Source organism: Borostomias antarcticus (genome assembly GCF_949987555.1).
Source record: "Borostomias antarcticus genome assembly, chromosome: 13".
Classification (NCBI taxonomy): domain Eukaryota; kingdom Metazoa; phylum Chordata; class Actinopteri; order Stomiiformes; family Stomiidae; genus Borostomias; species Borostomias antarcticus.
The window spans coordinates 21,057,207-21,074,706 of record NC_140246.1 but is presented as its reverse complement, the minus strand read 5'-3'; the positions used below and the strand labels follow the sequence as shown (position 1 = coordinate 21,074,706).

Here is a 17,500-nt window from a genome sequence, read left to right as displayed (position 1 = left end):
CAGGTTAGTGTCAGAGCCCCAGAGTAAATGTGTGTGTGTGTGTGTGTGTGTGTGTGCGTGTCAGAGTTGTAGAGTATAGATATGTCAGCTGTGACGTTGAGAAGTGTGGGAAGAGGGGTTGCAGCTAGCTACAGGCCTTAGGCTGGGACATAAATGGCATGGTGTATGTGTGTGTGTGTGTGTGTGTGTGTGTGTGTGTGTGTGTGTGTGTGTGTGTGTGTGTGTGTCTCCAGGGAAGCACCCGGAGCCATACTGACGCATCATTTCTGTCCAACGATGCGTCAACAGATGAATAGGACAAGTAGGACAAGTAGGACAAGTATAGTAAAGTGAATAGTTCACATCCTGGTCTGGAGCTCTGGGGGTTTGAGGCCCACGTTAACCCTGAGTAATGATTATCACAGCCTGCTCACAAGCTGCTGGGTCATCCTCTCTTCAGTGATGTTTGCCGAGGGCTGTGTGGTGTGTGTGTGTGTGCGTGTGTCTGTGCATGTGTGTGTGCGCGTGCGTGTGTGTGTGTGAGTGTGCGCGTGCGTGCGTGTGTGTGTGTCTGTGTGCGTGTGTGTGTATGTGTGTGCGCGCGTGCGTGTGTGCGCGTGCGTGTGTGTGTGCGGGTGCATGTGTGTGTGTGAGTGGTAGTTAGTGATTGCAGATGTTCAGCTGGCAGGTGAACAAGACAGAGTTCTCTCTCCCCAGAAACAAGGCCACCACCCACCTCCTGCTAAACTTTCTACAGTGTACCTCCTGGAGGGGGAAGAAGTGTGTGTGTGTGTGTGTGGTGTGGGTGGGTGGGTGGGTGGGTGTGTGTGTGTGTGTGTGTAAGGGGGGAACACAGGTCAGGACCACCCAACATTTGGCTCTGGCAGACTCATCTCGTTAAATCTTCAGAACCCAAAAGCACTACACTGAAACACACGCACACGCAAACACACACACACACAAACACACACACACAAGGGCCAGCAGGGGGCGGGACCGTCGCGCCGTGACGCCTGCCCCTCCCTCCCACGTCTCCGTCCTATTGGACGATCTAGTGGGGTCCCCCGGGTGGGAGGAGAGAGTCCGTCCTACAGATGCCCCTCCCCGAGCTGCTGCCCCCGGCCAGACCGACCCCTGGGCCCCACACCATCCAAAATGGCTCCTCCAAGCCAAGGGGGTTCATCAGACTCCGGGTGGAGATAGTCTCGCATAGCCAGACCTACCCTATATGGACAAGTATTGGAGCTTTTATGACATCTCATTCTAGATCCAAATCAAATCAATCAAATCAAAGCTTTATTTGTATAGCGCATTTCATACCCAGAGGCAACACAATGCGCTTTACAGAGAACAAGGGAGGTGGGCAGACGTCCCACCCCTACATATTCCAGAGGGAAGCAAAAAATTCATGACCAGCTCAGTGCCTTGTGGTTAGGGTGTCCGCCCTGAGATTGGGAGGTTGGGGGTTCGATCCTCGACCAAGTCATACCAACCCCAGAAAAACAACCCCAGACCATTATCCCTCCTCCACCAAACTTTACAGTTGGCACAATGCAGTCAGGCAGGTAAAATTCTCCTGGCATTCGCCAAACCCAGACTCGTCCATCAGACTGCCAGATAGAGATGATGATGGGTCCGCACTCATCCTTCTCGGGGACTTCAACATCCAGAGTGAGAAATTGGAACCTCTTCTCTCTTTCCTCTCCTCCTTCGATCTTCACCTCTCTTCTTCTCCTCCTACTCACAAAGCTGGCAACCAGCTGGATCTCATCTTCACTAGACACTGTTCCACCCCTAACCTGTCTGTCATGCCCCTCCATCTCTCTGACCACTATTTCATGTCCTACTCCCTCTCCATCCCCTCTTCCCCTGTAACTCCTCCTGCTACCCACATGGTTACCGCCCGTAGCCATCTCCGCTCGCTCTCCTCTACTGACCTTTCCACTGCCATCACCTCTGCCCTCCCCGCCCCTGAATCCTTCTCTCTCCTACCCTCTGATACTGCCACTGATCTTCTCCTCTCTACTCTTTCCTCTTCTCTGGACAATCTCTGTCCCCTCACCTCCAGGCCTGCACGCCCAACTCCACCTGCCCCATGGCTGTCGGACTCAGTGCGTACTGATCGACGGAGCCTGAGAATAGCTGAGCGTAAATGGAGGAAAGGCAGACTCCCAGAGGACCTTCTTAATTTCCAATCTCTTCTTTCCACATTCTCCTCCTCCCTGTCTGCTGCTAAAGCTGCTTTCTTCCGCTCTAAAATCCTAACCTCTGCTTCCAATCCTAAAAAACTCTTTGAAACCTTCTCTTTACTACTCCAGCCCTACTCCCAATTCCTCCCTTCTCCCTGATGATTTCGCCAACTTCTTTGACAAGAAAGTTAACGATATCAGATCCTCTTTCCCCCCTCCTCCGGTCAACGCTCCGTGCACGGAACTCACCCCCCCCACCCTCTCTCCCCTCCCTGCCCCCCCCCCCTCTCCACGCCCCACCTTGTCCCACTTTTCTCCCCTCTCCCCCAACGAGGCCCTCAACCTTGTAACATCTAACCGCCCCACCACGTGCTCCCTAGACGCTGTTCCCTCCACTCTCCTTCAGTCTGTTGCACCCAAACTCCTTCCCTTCCTAACCCACCTCATCAACGCATCTCTTGTGTCAGGATGTTTTCCCTCTGCTTTCAAGACTGCCAGAGTCACCCCCCTCCTAAAGAAACCATCTCTCGACCCCTCTGACGTCAAAAACTACAGACCGGTTTCCCTTCTATCCTTTCTATCCAAAACACTTGAACGTTTTCCCTCTATACTACATCTCTGGGCTCTGTCATTCGCTCGCATGGCTTCTCCTATCACTGTTATGCCGATGACACCCAACTGGTCCTGTCATTTCCCCCTTCTGATACACAAGTGGAGACACGCATAGCTGGGTGCTTGGCTGACATCTCGGAGTAGATGACGACACATCACTTCAAGCTCAATCTGGATAAGACTGAGCTGCTGTTCCTCCCGGACTGCAAGGAATCTGGGTGTGACCCTGGATGACCAACTGTCGTTTTCCGCACATGTCACATCTGTCACACGTTCCTGCAGATTCATGCTCTACAACATCAGAAGGATTCGCCCTTTCCTCACTGATGAAACGGCGCAGGTACTCATCCAGGCCCTGGTCATCTCCCACCTCGACTACTGCAACTCCCTCCTCGCTGGGGCGCCGGCGTCAGCCATTAAACCTCTGGAACTGGTCCAGAAAGCTGCTGCTTGCCTGGTGTTCAACCACCCCAAATTCTCCCACACATCTTCCCTCCTCCGTTCCCTACACTGGCTCCCTGTAGCGGCTCGCATCCAGTTTAAAACTCTGGCGCTAACCTACAGGGCAATGAAAGGAACAGCCCCCTCCTACCTCCAGGCCATGGTCAAACCCTACACCCCCTCCCGACCGCTACACTCTGCTACCTCAGGGCGACTGGTTGCCCCGTCACTCCGAGGCTCCTGCGGTCGATCGACACGGTCACGGCTCTTCTCTGTCCTGGCCCCGCAGTGGTGGAATGAACTGCCCACTGATGTCAGGACAGCAGAGTCGCTGCCCATCTTTCGTCGCAGGCTCAAAACTCATCTCTTCAAGAAGTACTACAACAATCCTCCCGCCTAAGCACTTATTGTATTTTATTGTATTATATTATATTGCACTGTACTTTAGATTGCTATTCTTGCACTTTGCCTTCAGCACTAGATTATGCTCATAGTCACTTGTTTTAGAGAGAAGATGCACTTGTGAGTTCTGGCAAGTAGTAGTACATTGGCTCTTCCTACGTTAAATGCAATTATTGTTAGTCGCTTTGGATAAAAGCATCTGCTAAATGACTGTAATGTAAATGTAATGTAGAGAAGCATGATTTGTCACTCCACAGAATAGGTTTCCACTGCTCCAGAGTCCAGTGACGGTGTGCTTTACACCACTCCATCCAACGCTTGGCATTGCGCTTGGTGATGTAAGGACCTCTCGTCCAACATCCGCGTCTGACCTCACAAACGCTCTTCTGGATAAATGGGCAAAAATTCCCACAGAAACACTCCAAAATCTTGTAGAAAGCCTTCCCAGAAGAGTGGTACTGTAGCTGTTATAGCTGCAAAGGGGGGGACCAAGTCCATATTAATGCCTATGAATTTAGAGTGGGATGTCATAAAAGCTAATGTAGGTGTAATGTGTAGGTGTCCCAATACTTTTGTCCATATAGTGTACCTCCACACTTGGTTTATGCTGTGCCAGCGCTGGAGAAAGGTCTGGCTAAACTCATGACCATTCTGGTAGAGGGGGACACACTGTATTTCTGTAAACCAATCACTATCTATTGTCTTCGGCGGAACGGTTGCTACAGTAGGCTGTTATGGTTTCAGCCAGTCTGGAATTAATAATATTCGATTCCGTGGCCAATAATTGGGCAGTAATAAACGAATGAAAGTGAAGCAGTCAGAGCGGGAGGGTGGTCACACAAGGCTAATTCCCAAAACCTCCATCCCTTGAGTCAGGCTAGGGTTAAGATGACTCACAGGATGTTTTTGGGACAAACCTCTTAGTCAGTGGTGCTGCTCAATTCCAGCGGAGCCAATCAGATTTATATAATCCAAGACTCCTCCCTTTCAGCTATCTGCGTGTTTCTATTTTCATAACATGAGTGCCCCTAGGCGGTTGTGACTGGTTTAAAGAAATACAGCAAGGGGAGGGGGGGTTCTCCTCTATCCCAGAATGATAGTGAGTTTGCGGCCAGACCTTTCTCCAGCGCTGGCACAGTGGAGATACATAGGTCTGGCTATGTGAGACTACAGAGACTCTGGACCTCCATGTCTCCAAAATGGCTCCTCTGGGCTCCGCTGGATCCAAGATGGCTCCTCTGGGGCCACACTTTCCACAGGCCTGAGCACCAGAGGGACTTATCATGGTCTTTGCCAGGTCCTCAACGTTTAACAACCGCAGTCCCTAATCTCTCTCTCCCTGTTTGTCTCTCTCTCACTCTCGTTTCCTTCCCCTCTCTCTCTCTTCCTCTCTCTCTCCCTCCATTTGTTTCTCCCTCTCTCCCTCTAGGAGTCTCTCTCTCTACCTCTCTCTCCCTCCGTCTCTCTCTTCCTCTCCCTCTAGGAGTCTCTCTCTCTATCTCTCTCTCCCTCCGTCTCTCTCTAGAAGTCTCTCTCTAGAAGTCTCTCTCTCCCTCTCTCTCTCTTTCTGTCTCTCTCTCTCCATCTCTGTCCATTTCTCCCCTGACGACATTACAGCAAGAATGTGGAAAGTGGCTTTTCTCTGGTCCTAAACATAGCCCCCCAAGGGAGGGACTCATAATGGCCTCTGAGACAGAGGGGCGGGGCCATCTCCTGTAGGAGTCACACTCTGCTGCCTCTGCTCTGAGACGAGGGGGGAGGACTGCCTGTACACGTCTTTGTAGCAAGACCCCTACAACACCCCCCCCCCCCCCCACCCCTGCCCCTCCTCCCCCAGACATGAAGAGAAGAGAGGAGAGAGGAGAACAGGACAGTGGTGTCTATGTAAGGCCTTGTCCAGGGCCAGTGTGCTGAAGCATACACCAGAACCACGGACTGGAACAGCACATAGCTCGGGAGGCCTTCAGCTCCTTTCACCCAGACAAGGAAGCAGGAAGCCACCAGAGCCATCCCTTTGTGACGGCGCTCTGCTTTGGAGACAACACCGCTTCAGTGCTGACTGAATTCATTCAAGAGTTAGCTGGGAGCTAGGAGCCACTAGCCTGATGTAACGGTATGAAAACTTCACATCACTATTAAAGTGACCAAAATTATCACGGTTATCAGTATTATAGCGCTATTATAAAATGTGCTGAAATTTTTCTAAAACTACTGATACACACACTGGAATAATTTCACCAAGTTTTATATTGAAAACCACAAATTTGGTTGATGCTGGACAGTGCTTACACTGAGCACAGAAATCAAACAAATCAAAAGAAAATTTTTGTGCAATAAATGTAATAGTTTTTTTTCATGGTTTCTCATTATACCGGTTATCAGTACATTCCCTGACCTGCCTGGGAAGAAACCGCTGGTTTGATAATATCATGTAATAACGGCATGTTATAACCATCACTGATAATGGTTATAATATGCCGTTCCTAAAAATAGTGTTCTTTTGGTAAAGATTCTATGGTGGTTCTAAGATAGTGATTCTGTGATAGCGGTTCTAGAGTACTGGTTATAGGGTTATGGTTCTAGGTTTGTAACTTCATGATAGAGGTTTGTGATTCTAGGGGTTTTGTTCTTACCTCATTTCCGTGCATGTTCCCCACATATTTGAACTCTGGGATCCCGACTGTGTGTTCTGCAGGTCGTCTCCCCAGGATGAGAACCCAGAGCTCTCTCCCTAGCAACAAAACACATGCAAAACAAGGCTTGTTAGAGAAGGAACCCAAACTCAGACGTCTCCGATAAACAGACCGATAAACACAACATTTATTTCGGAAGCGTCAACATTTTTTTGGGAGGGGGGGAGGGGGGGGGGGCAATACTTTAATTCCACACCTTTCTAAATTCTCTGTAGATACATTCATTTAAAAAAAAAAAAAGAACGATTTCTCGACATAAAAATGTTATCCATATCACCTGTAACAGATCAACCTTAGTGTGTTTTCCAGTCCAAGGAGTGACTGCAGGTTCTACTGAGAATAAAGTTCCTGTGAATAAATTCTACTGTGGTTCTACTGCGAGTGGAGTTCCTGCCAGATCGGGGCCCCTCTACGGTGGATGGGATGTCAGGACTCTGTCACAGAGCAGGTCTGAGCGTGCCCAGTGATGAGGGTGTCAGCCGTGAGTAATCCTGTGTGTGTGTGTGTGTGTGTGTGTGTGTGTGTGTGTGTGTGTGTCTGTCAGTGTGAGTGAGTGAGTGTGACACACATTCACATCGACACACTCCATGGTTCTTTTCCACTACCACTCTTCCAGTAACCCCATCAGACCAGGTCAGGTGTGGTGTTCATTTCTGCCCCCCCCGGCCGGATCTGCTGTCTTCCTGGTTGGGAGGCGCCCTGACAGGGAGCTGCTGTGGTGAAGTGTTTACACCAGAGTTCCATCGTCATCGCTCTACAGTTGAGCAAGACCCAGAGCAGCTGTTTCTCTGGGAGCAAGACAGGGTTTACCAGCTAATCCCCCGGGCCTGACACACACTTTACACACTCGCATGCATTTACTGTACACAGGCACACACACACGCACACACACACACTTAACAAACTTACACACACACACACACACACACACACACACACACACACACACACACACACACATTAGGGTGTGTAGTGGTCAGGAGGGTGCAGGTGGTGTCCAGATTAACTGTGATTAGCCATCTAGTCCCAGGCCCTCACCTCATGGCTCTCAGCATCACAACGAGATTAAGCAGGCAAACTAGACCGCCGACAGACTGGCCCAATCTGGCCCAGATTATAATCCTCTACCATTGCTGTCAGATTATATAGCTAGTTAGTAGCTCTGTGTGTGTGAGAGAGAGAGAGAGAGAGAGTGTAAAGTGTATGTGTGTGTGTGTGTGTGTGAGAGAGAGAGAGAGAGAGAGAGTGTAAAGTGTGTGTGTGTGAGAGAGAGTCATCAGGGGTTAAATTAGGGGGGTGTCCAGGGCTCAGCCGCGCCACATACAGTAAGATCATAAACATCATTAGCCGGAGCTCAATTATCAGCATTCAAATTTTTACATTTTCATATTGTTTCTTTATTGGTAAAAGAATGCAGTCATTCCATGTTGCCCATCGTGATCTCACATGCTGTTTCTCTATCGTGGAGTGAGATCACGTGATCAGGGTCGCGAAGCCAAGGTAGTGGATATCGGTTGACATGTGCAATAAGGTGCTTTTTATATAACAGGTGGGTGGCTACAATTGTAGCCACCTCGGAGAAAAGGCTTTCATTTCTCGAAAACTGTCTTCACTTCAGTGAATAATGATATTGTCTGGTGATGGTCTACTTATGCTATGTGACTCACATGGGCTGCTCATTCTAGAGTCACAGTCAGAGTGGAAGTTCTCTTTTCTCTCTTTTGGAAGAGTCTGTTGTTTTTCTTGGAGTTGACTCGTCAGATGTGTTTTCATTCAAATCCCTCGAATGGGTCTGTCCAATGGAAGACCAGCAGACAGGCCATTTCATCTCAAAAATAGATCATTAAAGACTTGATATTTGCTATTCATGAAGCCGTATTAAACACCACCATCACTGCTGCCACCGCGCACCCATGACAACAGCGCTAAAATAGACAAATCTCAATTTAACCCCTGCTTGTCTATCTGTTAGTGTGGCCTGTCGATGGTGAATGTGAGTCCAGATGCGTCACGTTGTTTCCTGGCTTCAAATTAACATCTGAATCTGTCCACTGAAACATGAGAGAGAGAAGGGAGGGAGAGGGATAGAGAGAGAGAAAGAGAGAGAGAGAGAAAGAGAGAGGAAGAGAGAGAGGAAGAGAGAGTGAGAAGAAAGAGAGAGAGAGGAAGAGAGTGAGAGTGAGGAGAAAGAGAGCGAAAGAGAGAGAAAGAGAGGGAGAAAGAGAGGGAGAGAGGGAGAAAGAGAGAGAGGGAGAAAGAGAGAGAGGGAGAAAGAGAGAGAGGGAGAAAGAGAGAGGGAGAGACCTGGTTGGCAGAGGGCAGAGCCTCAATGCCAGCTTTGTACCCGGTCCAGCAGCAGAACAGGACCCTGCCTGGACCAGAGAGAGAGACCACAGGTTCACACACACACACACACACACACACACACACACACACACACACACACACACACACACACACATACACACACACACACACACCTACTTCTAAACTATGAGATTAGATTAACACTGATATCTTGAGTAGGGGAATGCTACGGGCTAGGCTAGGCTAGGCTAGCAGCAGGCTGAACCGGTGCCAGGATGTGAATCAGCTGTTGTGTCTGAGCGTCAGCTAAATGTAACACAATACTGGATATGAGAGTGGCAGCTTCGCTGATGCTATCAGCTCTCTCTCTCTCACTCACACACACACACACTCAGGCACGCACACACACACACAGGGCCGTTGGAGAGGTTGTGGAGAGGTGGTCTGCCCAGGGCTATAGAGGGATAGAAGAGGATAAGTGTGTGTGTGTGTGTGTGTGTGTGTGTGTGTGTGTGTGTGTGTGTGTGTGTGTGTGTGTGTGTGTGTGTGTGTGCGTGTGTGTGTGAGCGCTGGTGTTTGTCAGCTGCAGGCGTGGGTAGGGAGCCCCACACAAAGATGTCTCTGAGGAGGAGAGGAGAGGGCTGAACCTGTTATATACATCTGTCACCCCCCTCCTCCAACTCCTCCTCCCTCTCCCTCTCTCCCCCCCAATCCCCCCTCACTTCTCCTCACCCCCCTCTCCCTCTCTCTCTCCCTCTCCCCTCTCTATCTCTCTCCCTCTGTCTCTCCCCTCTCTATCTCTCTCCCTCTCTCGCTCTCCCCTTTCTACTCCCCCCCTCTCTCCAACTCTCTCCCTCTCTGTCTCTCCCCTCTCTATCTCTCTCACCTCTCTCCATCTCTCTCCCTCTCTGTCTCTCCTCTCTCTCTCTCTTCCCTCTCTCTCTGAACACAGTTCCCAGCTCTGCAGGGGAGAGAATTCCTCCTATGGTGCTGTGTGTGTGTGTGTGTGTGTGTGTGTGTGTGTACTGTATATAAGAGGAGACATCCTAGTGCTGAGTGTATATGTGTGTGTGTGTGTGTGTGTGTGTGTGTGTGTGTGTGTGTGTGTGTGTGTGTGTGTGTGCATGTGTGAGTGTGTGTGCGTGGTGCTGAGTGTATGTGTGTGTGTGTGTGTAGGTGCTGAAGAAGTGAAGACAGATGTAGATAAGATGTGTATGGGAACTAGAGTAATTTATTACCTTTGTCAACCATGGACGTGTTCCCACTTGTAAAACCATATAGTGGCCTTACTGTTAAACTCGTATATAAGCGTTAGCTAAGATAGACCTGTAATAGAAATTAGCCAAATATAAGTTGATTTAGAAATTAGAAATTATAGGTTCCCGCCTGTGGCAGCATCAAACTTAACTTACCTTCAACCGATTTCCCGATGCTGTGTAGGTAGGTGAACTCGGGGTAAGTCTGGTTGACATATTTCAGATACGTCTCCACCTCAGCCGAGTTGTGATAACGGAACTCCAGACCGTTAACAGCGGCCAGCAGCAGGCAGAGCCCGAGCAGAACCATCCTCCTCACCTGGGCACGAGACCGTTCATTAACAACCTGGAGCACGAGACCGTTCATTAACAACCTGGAGCACGAGACCGTTCATTAACAACCTGGAGCACGAGACGGTTCATTAACGGCGATGTCACGTGGACATAATAAATGAATGTGGTCTAAATGTTATCTGGATACAGCCACTTACATTTAAGACTGTACATTTTTTTACATTTACATTTACAGGAACCTTCAACATCCAATAGCCTTGGGCAGAATAACTGACAAAAACTATCAAACGAAAACTGTTAGAAATTGTTTAAATGCGAGCCTCCAGATCATAGTCATTCAGTAGCCTACCGCTCTCTCTCATTTAGTTAAGTTCCAGCTGTTGGTTCACTGTCGCATAACTTCTCGTCCGTGGAAACTCCTCTAGCCTGCCCCGCTGTAAAATAGCTCTGGCAGGACAGGAGGCTGCTTGTGTTCCCGGCGGACACTCTCCAGACTCTCCAGACTCCAGGCAGCGATCACACCGCTGACAGCTCATTCATAAACTCATCGCAGCTTCGCCTCGTCGCTCCGCTGATCGGTGCCAAACGGAGTCAAGTCAAGTTCCACTTCCACGCGCGGCCGCTGACTGATGAAGTCTTTGTGCGGGTCGGTCTGAGCACGGCCGAGGCGGAGCCTGTCTAAACTAGGCTAGTCAATTTCGAGTCCGGTCGGAGTGGCAGAGAGCAAATGCGCAGTGAGTCAATATCTCTCTCCAAGAGCTTCTTCCAATAGAAACATTAAAGACGTTCAAGCCTGCAAACCCCAATGTTACCTGACATTTGAAAAGAGAATAATGAATAGAACGTTGAAATGAAGTGTCAGTTATAACTGCTGAGTTCTGTCTTACAGAGGTGATGAAGGACAGTTAGTGACAGGCTACACTGTGGATACATATCTGCACACACACTAGGCCACATTGTGTCTACACTGCATGGGAACAGCCCACTTGAAGGAAGAAGTTGAATCCAGACTCTAAACACGTGTAGTGTTTTAGTTTTAAATTGACCTTAAGAGAGTGACATCCACATGTGTTTAGAGACTGGATGCAGTTTCCTGTGGTGACAACGTTTTTGAATTATTTTCCTTTTATATCTATATATAGACATAAAAGGAAAATAATTCAACAGCTTTGTCATTAAACACATTTATTTACAAGGAGAAACGTTGTTTTTCATCAGCTAAACCTTTCCTCATCCTGTTTGTGGTGCAGTGGGTGTGAGATACTGGATCAGGTGGAACCAGAACCAGACTACCCAGGCTATGACCTGACAGGAACCTTTGTTGGGTTGAGCCAGGGAGATTATAGGGTGCCTGCTGATGCCAGCCTGCGCACACACACACACACACACACACACACACACACACACACACACACACACGGCACTTTCTGTGTGGAGTTTGTATGTTCTCCCCATGCTCCCTCGGGGTCTGTCCACATATAACCTCAATATGAAAAACATGCAGAAGAACCAACAGATGCTCTTCAGTCCTATCTCTGACCAAGTGTGTGTGTGTGTGTGTTGTGTAATTGCCGTGTGGTGAATAAACGACCCTCCAAGGTCCAGTAATTATTATCACACACACACAGAGAGAGAGAGAGAGACACACACACACACACACACACACATAGCCTGAAGCAATGCAAATAACTAAAGCAATGCAAATCTGTAAGTGTATTTAAGGCGTGGTGCTCCTTGAATGCTACCTACTGTCCTCTGTCTGTAGGTGAGGTGGGGACAGCGCTTCACATCTGACACCATTATGATGGCTAGGGCGCCATCTGGTGGAGGAAAGGTAAAACTACATCATGATGGTAGTTTGGCTGCGCACCCCATACGTAGGTAGGTAGGTAGGTAGGTAGTTAGATACTTTATTGACACACAGAAACGCATGCACGGATGCACACACACACATATGCACACGCACGCACACACATACACACACAAGTTATCAATATGTTATCATAGGGAAGTAATTCATTTATTTCATTATCAACGATTCCAGATTATTAACAAAGTAGGTCAATCAATATATTTAATTTTTTTACATATTGCAAATAAATTATTTTTAATGTAGGTTAATGAATCCTACAGTATATATTATATCCTATTTGAATTCTCTGATATTAAATTACTATATCACATGATACTGACCAATTAAAGTTTAGTATGTGGAAATTTAAATGGCTAAATCAGTTGATAGATTCAAGAAAACGTAATTGTATAATTAAACATCTTCCTCACACAGCAACAGGGTGGCATATCGAACACACACACGCACGTACTGTATGCGCACGCGCACACACACACACACACACACGCAGTCTACACTAGGAACATATCGATCACATACACAGACATTCCAGACTATTAGAGAGACAGACATGCAGCTCCGACACAGACCAGACCAGGCGAGCTCAATCAAACACAGACCAGACCAGGCGAGCTCAATGAAACACAGACCAGACCAGGCAAGCTCAATCAAACACAGATCAGACCAGGCGAGCTCAATCAAACACAGATCAATCAACGTGAAAGGATCTCCAACGCTATTTACAGAGTTCATCTGCTGTGTGATTCTACCAATCAGGTTCAATTATGACTCATGAACTAGAGGACTGACATTGATGCCTGTGAACAGAGATGATCTGGGACTAATTGATTAGCTTCTTAAATGTGTTTCTGTTTGCCACTGGCTACTGTATTTACATCCTCTTGTTTTGCACAGGTCATCATTGCAAATAAGAAATTGTTCTCGATGGACCTACCTTCATAAATAAAGGTTAATTTAAAGCAGACACATGAGAAGCTATGGCATATGCACTCTTAAAAAGAAAAGAGTTCTATGTAGAACCGTAGTGGTAGAAAACCCCTCTAAACCCTCAATAGAAACCTCTTCAGGGCAAACAGAACCATTTTGGGTTCCAGACAGCACTTAAGACTGAGGACTTGGGGTTCTCTTGATAAAAAAAGAGTGTTCCTCTACGGTCCCAAATGGTTCTGTATAGCAGTGGTTATCAGGCTTTTATGAACTCTGGATCCCTGCCATATTTCCAAAAATCCTGAAGGAACCCCCCACCCCTAGCCTGGGGCCAGGAATTCCAATACGCCCACTCCCCCGAAGTTGACTGGTTCTTGAAGATCTCAACTGAGTAATGAGCTGACATTCTGTCTGGTATCAGGCTACCCCTCCTCCCCACAACAATATAGACTATTTAGTCGGCATATATAAGAAGCCATTAGTCATTTCTATTCATGATCTTAACACAGGCCAATTTTAAGATTTTTTCCGTACACTTTTTTCTTGCACCAGAAATAATAAAGTAAAATTGTACATTGTTTATGTCTCCCATGACACAATGTGCCATCTGTTCGAATCATTATTTGTTCATAGCAATTCAAGAATGAGTGAGTTAGCTCAGCTAACGTGAGAGTTGTGAATGTGTGAATAAGCCTATTGGTTCATTTTAAAACAGTATACTTAAAAAGTTTTATATGAGGGTCTTATACAATATTATTTAAACATATTTTTGATACATTTAACAAAAATGATGCCAGGGACCACACCCCTGGTTGAGAAACACAGCAGTATAGCAGCCCCCCCTTGAGTGTTGTCTGACTCCAGAGATGAGTCATAATGGGGCCAGGGCTTCACACCCAGAGAGACTCAATACCGATCAATACGTGTCCCAGTAGCACCTTCACATCCAGCTCCTCTGAAAACAAACTCTAGAGCTGTTGGTCTGTGGAAGTGAGCTTGCAGCGTCTGTCCTGAGGGTTCAGAAAGTCTCTCTCCAGGCTGCAGACTGGCAACCTCACCAGCAGGGGGCGGCCTCAAACCTCTGTCTTGTCTCAATATTCACAGACTTGACAGACAGAGCTGGGCTTTTCAAAATCACAGCCAGTCACTTTTCCATAGTAGAACAGCTCCATTTCATGGTTTAAGATACTCATACACATGCAACGGACACGGCCGTCCTTATCAAAGCTCCTAACCTATACAAGTCTGAAATAAAGATGCCTTTCCTGGAGCATTGTGATTGACACGTCTGTCCACCAATGAGAACACGCCTCTTCTCCAACAGGGAGCACTGTCGCGCCCTCTCATAAGACACAAAAGGGTTGAAGCCCTTGTAAATGTCAGTGTTTAGGTTTTTAATGTCTTTTATTAAATCTCTGGTCCAAAGAGTGAAAGAAGCGCAACAAATATGGATGCCGTGATGTCACTCTCTGTTCCAATCCACACGTTGTGGTGGCATCCGTTTGTGATGTTGGTGGTGGCGACGGCGGCAATGATGTCATCAGATTCACTCCCAAACAAGAGTGATGGATATCATGTCATATATCATATCATACCATTTCCTATAATTTCATATGTAGTTCATGGTTCATGGATCCGGTACAACAAGCAGGTAGCAGGCATGCTCAGTCCAGTTCAGTTCAGCCAAGATGGATTCCTGTGTCAGTCTGGGTGACAGGAAGTGGGCGTGACTGAGGGCGGGGCTTATGGAGCTGTCAGTCACCGTGGCAGCAGGCTGGTGGAGAGGTGGAGAGAGAGGACGGAGGTGGAGAGACACGCCAGGAAGAGAGAGAGGGAAAGAGCGATCTCTGCCACTCCACCGCAGTCCTTAGCATTCTCCTGAAGACAACAACAACAATATCAACAACATCAGATTTCAGAACAACCAGACAATACACTTTCATCTCCAGCTGACTGGTTGCGAGCAGTGTCACTCGGGGAGCGGACCAATGGGATGCTGACCTGCTCATGGTAGGCGTGGCATGACTCTGGTCTGCGGCGGATCTTCTGTGACCTCATCCTATCACACTTCACCGAGGCGTTATGTACACAGGGGTCAAGGGTCAACAACAAAACACTTTCACATTGCCAGGGTAAAACTGTTCTCGCAGTAATCGACCTCCCTGTATAAAAAAGCGTTAGACCTGGAACTCATACCTACTACTGCTATCTGAGAACAGTGTGCAGACATACAGTACCTCAAAATCTCCTCAAACACGTGTGTAAGTATCAAATCAATCTTTCTGTACCTCACCTTCCCATTCCGCCATCAGACTTCATAACAAACCCCCTACAAACACACTCTACTGGTCACTTTACACTGGCTAGGTTTTTGACTGATATTTATAGGTTTTTATGCAAGTTATTTATTCATTTATTGCTTTGTTGTTTATATGTTTGAATGCTCTTATTTTGTGTTATATGACCCATTGATTCTTGATTTTCTGCTGTTGTAATACCCACATTTCCCCTCCTGGGGATCATTACATTTATCTTATCTTATCTTTAAAATAACTTCATATATTATACAATACAGACAGAGAAGGATTGGACATGCAGAATACAGAGAATACAGGCTGCATGCTGGTTTAAGAGGGGCTGGTACTCAGAGCTCTCCTATTGGTGAAGGATATATTTGACCTCTTTGGGCTCCATGGTGATTGGTCCGTACTGCCGGGAGCAGTCACAGTCCGCCTGGACCACCAGCATCAGCAGGTTGCTGTCTGGGACCTTCTGCACTATGAACATCCTGAGAGACACACACGCAGGCATGCACACGCACACACGCACACACACACGCACGCAGGCACACACGCGCGCGCGCACACAGGCACATGCACACATATACACATGCACACACATGCATGCAAACACACACACACACAGTATGAAAATAGACAGGATATACACATATTTTACATAGCTCTTGAGGGCACAGTAACACCTGGTGGTCTAAGAACATAAAACCAACAAGAGAGTTTGTCTCATCGTTTAATATCACATGTCACCACAGGAGGGTGGTAGAGCACTGCAAGACAGCAGAGAGAGAGAGAGAGAGAGAGAGAGAGAGAGAGAGGGAGAGAGAGAGAGAGAGAAGACCAGAACAGAGAGAGAGAGAGAGAGACCAGAACAGAGAGAGAGAGAGAGAGAGAGAGAGAGAGAGAGAGAGAGAGAGAGAGAGAAGCCCAGAGCAGAGAGAGAGAGAGAGAGAGAGACCAGAACAGAGAGAGAGAGAGAGAGAGAGAGAGAAGCCCAGAACAGAGAGAGAGAGAGAGAGAGAGAGAGAGAAGCCCAGAACAGAGAGAGAGAGAGAGAGAGAGAGAGAGAGAGAGAAGCCCAGAACAGAGAGAGAGAGAGAGAGAGAGAGAGAGAGAGAAGCCCAGAACAGAGAGAGAGAGAGAGAGAAGCCCAGAACAGAGAGAGAGAGAGAGAGAGAGAGACACTCATTGAGAGTGGGGTGTGTGTGCGTGTGTGTGGGAGTGGGTGGGGTTATGTGTTCGTTACTGTATTGTTACTGTATGGAGTAAGTTTTAGGTCAGGTAAACTACTCTGCTATGTTTTATGTACTGTGTGTGTGTAATTGTGTATTGTGAATTATGTATTGTGATTTTTTTTAAAATTCTGCCATCAACTCAACATCAAGGGACTACAGATGAAAATTAGCCTGTTGGCTATATCTGGCATACTTACATTTATGTATGTATGTATTTAAATGTTTATTAATATGTGCTGTCCCTATTTTAAATAAATAAAATAAACAAAGAGAGAGAGAGAGAGAGAGAGAGAGAGAGAGAGAACAGAACAGTGAGAAAGAGAGAAGCCCAGAGAGAGAGAGAGAGAGAGAGAGACCAGGGGAGGATCAGGGATCAGGCCTCCTCCTCAACCTGCCCCCCCCCCCCCCTCTCTCTCTCTCCACCCTCCTCCCTCTCTCTCTCCCTCCACCCTCCTCCTTCTCTCTCTCTCTCTCTCTCCCTCCACCCTCCTACCTCTCTCTCTCCCTCCACCCTCCTCCTTCTCTCTCTCTCTCTCCCTCCACCCTCCTACCTCTCGCTCCCCCCCCCCCCTATCTCCCTCTCCTGTCTCTGGGGAGACTAGATTGACAGAGATAGACTGATCTGGATGGATGTGAGGAGAGAGAGAGAGAGAGAGAGAGAGAGAGAGTAGAAGGGGGGGGTTGAGATAGAAGGGAGGGCGGGAGAGGGGTGAGAGAGAAGGGGGAGAGAGAGGGGGGGGGGGTAGAAGGGAGAGAGGGAGGGAGGGAGGGATGATAGGGAGGAAGGGAGAGAGCGAGAGAGAGAGAGAGGGGGGAGAGAAGAGAGAGAGGGATAATAGGCAGGGAGGGGGGGGAGAGAGAGGGAGGAGGGTGAATGCTCTCCACCAGCCTGCTGCCACGGTGACTGACAGCTCCATAAGCCCATCCCTCAGCCACGCCCACTTCCTGTCAACCAGAGTGACACAGGAATCCATCTTGGCTGAACTGAAATGGAC

The 17,500-nt window shown here is 47.9% G+C and overlaps 2 protein-coding genes across 2 annotated transcripts in view; both read right to left on the bottom strand.

Moving 5' to 3' along the window:
- Nucleotides 1-10,590, bottom strand: part of cpm (carboxypeptidase M) — a gene marked incomplete at its 3' end in the record, with an annotated part of 28,819 nt that extends 18,229 nt beyond the window's left edge. Inside the window, exons 1-3 of the mRNA XM_084448050.1 lie at nucleotides 10,523-10,590; nucleotides 10,036-10,225; nucleotides 6,257-6,354 (exon numbers count right to left, since the gene is read on the bottom strand). Of these exons, the coding sequence (XP_084304176.1) occupies nucleotides 6,257-6,354; nucleotides 10,036-10,189 (252 nt within the window). The 5' untranslated portion in view covers nucleotides 10,190-10,225; nucleotides 10,523-10,590. The remainder of the gene's footprint in view (nucleotides 1-6,256; nucleotides 6,355-10,035; nucleotides 10,226-10,522) is intronic.
- A 4,141-nt stretch (nucleotides 10,591-14,731) lies between these two features.
- The window catches only part of LOC311317051 (voltage-dependent calcium channel subunit alpha-2/delta-4-like), a gene marked incomplete at both ends in the record, with an annotated part of 55,439 nt that continues 52,670 nt past the window's right edge, over nucleotides 14,732-17,500 (bottom strand). Inside the window, 4 exons of the mRNA XM_084448049.1 lie at nucleotides 14,732-14,851; nucleotides 14,975-15,057; nucleotides 15,646-15,761; nucleotides 15,949-15,964. Of these exons, the coding sequence (XP_084304175.1) occupies nucleotides 14,732-14,851; nucleotides 14,975-15,057; nucleotides 15,646-15,761; nucleotides 15,949-15,964 (335 nt within the window). The remainder of the gene's footprint in view (nucleotides 14,852-14,974; nucleotides 15,058-15,645; nucleotides 15,762-15,948; nucleotides 15,965-17,500) is intronic.